This window comes from Apus apus, chromosome 1 (genome assembly GCF_020740795.1).
Source record: "Apus apus isolate bApuApu2 chromosome 1, bApuApu2.pri.cur, whole genome shotgun sequence".
Lineage (NCBI taxonomy): Eukaryota > Metazoa > Chordata > Aves > Apodiformes > Apodidae > Apus > Apus apus.
This window is the reverse complement of record NC_067282.1, coordinates 711,567-715,075: the sequence shown is the minus strand read 5'-3', so window position 1 is coordinate 715,075 and position 3,509 is coordinate 711,567. Positions and strand designations below refer to the sequence as shown.

The window sequence follows — 3,509 nt, the reverse complement described above, 5'->3', positions numbered from 1 at the left end:
GTCGCTGCCTCTCCCAGCACCTCTGAGATGCTCAGCCCTCCAGTGGCTCATCAAATAGTCACCAAACCACCCAGGAGATAAAAACTGCTTTATAAAGAGATTACCTGGATCTTTTTCCCTAGTCCCTGCTCCGCTAGAAGGAGAAGAGCCAGCCTGGCAGAGCCTGAGCTCCCTGCAAAACCTTCCTGCATCCCTGGCCACCAAAGCAGCCCAGGAGAAGAAGTTTCTAAGCATCAGCAAAACTAGAGGAGCTCCCAGCTCCTTCCTGGGGCAAAACCACTGCAAAAAAAGGACATCCCCCCAGCCAAGGCGGCGGGGGGGGGGGGGTTTGGAAACGATTGCAGGAAGCTTTATAGAAAAAGTGGGTGCAGCTTTCAATCGATTTGCTGTAGGATGCAGGGCCAGGCAGGGCTCTAAAGCAAAGGCGGGCGGGGAAAGCGGGGCGGGAGCTTTTGCTGCTCTGGTTTTAAATGACCGAGTGCTGAGGGGGCCTCGCCTGGGATGCGACTCCGAGTCAGGAAAGTGCCCCGGGGAACGTGCACGGAGCCGGCGGAGGCATCTCCTGCCCAGCCGTGGGGTTGCGTGCCTGGGAAGAGCTGGAAATGGCACGGAACGGGGAAAGGGGCCTGGAAAAGTGCGTGGCTTCCCGCAGCTGGGGGGGGGGGGGGGGCGGGCTGGAGGGTTTTCCTGGTGGTTGGAGCAAGAAAAAAAGGGGGGGAAAAAAGGGACAAAATAAAGGAATCAAGCGAAGTTTTGCATCTGACAAATAGAAATCTAATAGGAAAGAGCTGTACACGCTGAGAGTCAAGTCCAGGATGCTCCGGCAGGACAGTGTCAGGTATTGCTGGCTGCTCCCGGGCCGGGCAAACACGCTCAGGGCTGGAGCTGAGCCCGGCTGGCAGGGCAGCACCCCCAGGGAACCCACCGCTGGGGAAGGGGCAGGGAAAGCAGCTCCTCGTCCTCCCGGCAGCAGCGGGACTGCGGGGACCAGCACCCCCGGGGCCCGATCCGGGTGCGCTTCCCCTGCCCGCGGGAGCTGGGATGGGGAGAGGAAATCCAGCCCCGTTCCCGGTGGGAATCAGCGCTAGGGGATGGAGGAGGGAGAAGGGCAGGGAGAAGCGGTCTGGAGCCCTCCGGGGTGGGATGCACCCGACTCTGACACACCCCAGCACCCATCCCCGAGGCCAGCTCCTCCTCGGAGACTCGTTTTCGGCGATGCCAGGGGACGGGTGAGGCGGCTGCCGGGAGCGGGGGGCGTCGAGGGAAAGGTGGGGGGGGGGGGGACAGGCCGGGGGTGCTGTCAGAGGCCGGGGGTGCTGATGGTGCTGGTGCAGCGAGGGTCGGCGTCCTGCTCGTAGCGGTAGTGGTAGCCCTCCATCTGGTCCCGACAGGCTTCCCGCAGGTTGTGCAGCCAACGCTTGATGCCGCGACGGTTCAGGTAGAGCACCATGAGGAAGACGATGGCGATGAGGGCCAAGACGATGCCGAAGAAGACGTAAGAAGCCGTCTCCAGCCGGCCGGGCTCCCCAGCCGCCGAACACACCAGCACCTCGGGTCGCAGGCGCAGGAGGGTGAAGCCCCGCAGGGGGGGGGGGTCCCGAGCAGTGCAGGCTGCGGGCGTCGGGGACCCGGGCGGGAGCGGCACGTAGCCAGGCCAGGAAAGGGCGCAGGGCGCAATCACAGCTCAAGGGGTTGGCCCCCAAAGTCAGCCGCAGCCCCCGCAGCCCCGGCCCGCCCAGGCTCTGCAGCTCGGGGGGCACCAGCCGCTGCAGGGAGTTGTTCCTCAAGTCCAGCTCCTCCAACCCGGCGGGCAGCAAAGCGGCCGGCAGAGCCCTCAAAGCGTTGCCCCCCAGCTCCAGACGGCGCAGGCTGAGGTTGCCCAGGGCCAAGGCCAACTGCTCCTCCACGGGGCCCGCCAGCAGCGCCTGGTTCAGCTGCAGCGTGCGCAGCAGCGGCGCCTCGGCGAAGGCGCCGGCAGCCACGGCCAGCAGCGGGTTGTGGCTCAGGTCGAGGGTCTGCAAGGCGGGCAAGCCCCGCAGGGCCAGCTCCTCGACCACTTGGATGTTGTCGTGGCGCAGGCGGAGCAGGCGGAGCTGGGGCAGCGGGCGGGCGGCGAAGGCGGCGCGGGGCAGGACGCTCAGGTTGCTGCCGGTGATGCTGAGGTTGTGGACGGCGAGAGGCAGCTCCTTGGGTAGCTCCTCCAGCTTCTCGTAGCGGCACTGCACCAGCTGCGGGGTGGCCACGCAGTAGCAGGGGGACGGGCAGCCCCCGGGGGCGGCGGCGGGGGGCACGGCCAGGGGCAGCAAGGCGAGCCCCAGCCAGGGCCACCAGCCCCCGCAGCCCCCTGCCCGCGCCGGCCTGCGGGACATGCTCGCTGCCCGGGCATGCAGGGCTGGGGGCGGGGTGGGTGGGTGGGGAGGGGATGGGGGTGATGGAGGGGTGGGGTGCTGGGGGGGGTGGGGGGGGTGGGGGGGACGGGACACACACGGACCTGCCTCCTTTCAGCTCCCCCCGGGGGCTGAGCTGCCTCCGGCGCCGCGTCCGCACACGGAGGCTCTGCCGGCAGCGCCGCTGCCCAAATCGGACTGGTTGGGGGCGGGAGGGAGGAGGAAGAGGAAGAGGAGGAGGAGGAGAGGGAAGGAGGGAGGGTTGGGGCTGCCTGGCGCTGCGGGCTGGGCGGAGGAGCGATGCGGGCAGCGGCCGTCGGAGGGGGGCGGGAGGGGGGCACGGCTTGGCACGGCTCGGCAGGGTTTGACACGGCTCGGCAGGGCTTGGCACGGCTCGGCAGGGCTTGGCACGGCTCGGCAGGGTTTGACACGGCTCGGCAGGGCTTGGCACGGCTCGGCAGGGCTTGGCAGGGCTCGGCACGGCTCGGCACGGCTCGGCACGGCTCGGCAGGGCTTGGCAGGGCTCGGCACTGCTCGGCAGGGCTTGGCACGGCTTGGCAGGGCTCGGCACGGCTCGGCACGGCTCGACTCCCTTCAGCTCGGTTCAGCACTGCCCGCAAACGCCGGTTCCCACCGTGGCCCCGTTGCTGCTGGGGGTGCCTGGGGAGCTCCCCTTCCAGCCCAGGGAGGGGGGCAGGGGATGTCCAGCTCCCCATCATGCCCGGGGAGAATGTTGGGGGTGTCCCACTCACCTTCCAGCCTGGTGAGGGGTTGGGGGCTGTCCCAGTTTCTTTTCAGCCCACGGAGGATTTGGGGGGATCCCAGTCCCTTTTCAGCACCAAGAGGGACCAGGGATTAGGGGGTGTCACGGTCCCCTCTCCAGCCCTACAGAGGATTTGGGGGATGTCGCTGTCCCCATCAAGCTCAGAAGGGACTGGGGGCTGTCCTTGTCACCCTCCAGCCCTGGAGAGGATTTGGGGGGGTGTCCCGGGTCCCTTTCCAGCCCCGGAGAGTGTTCTGTGTCTGTCCAGATCCTCTGCAAACCGGGGAGGATTTGAAGGTAGTTCCCGGTGCTTTCCCAACCTGGGGGGAGGTGGGAGCTGCAGCTTGGGGGGGGCAGTG

General features: G+C 67.6%; 1 protein-coding gene across 1 annotated transcript; it reads right to left on the bottom strand.

Moving 5' to 3' along the window:
- Window positions 1-1,271: 1,271 nt before the first annotated feature.
- Window positions 1,272-2,369, bottom strand: TPBGL (trophoblast glycoprotein like). Its single transcript, XM_051640963.1, is given in 2 exon segments — window positions 1,272-1,597; window positions 1,599-2,369. Coding segments are annotated over 2 exon segments (1,068 nt in total). The 3' UTR covers window positions 1,272-1,300.
- Between the last annotated feature and the right edge of the window lie 1,140 nt (window positions 2,370-3,509).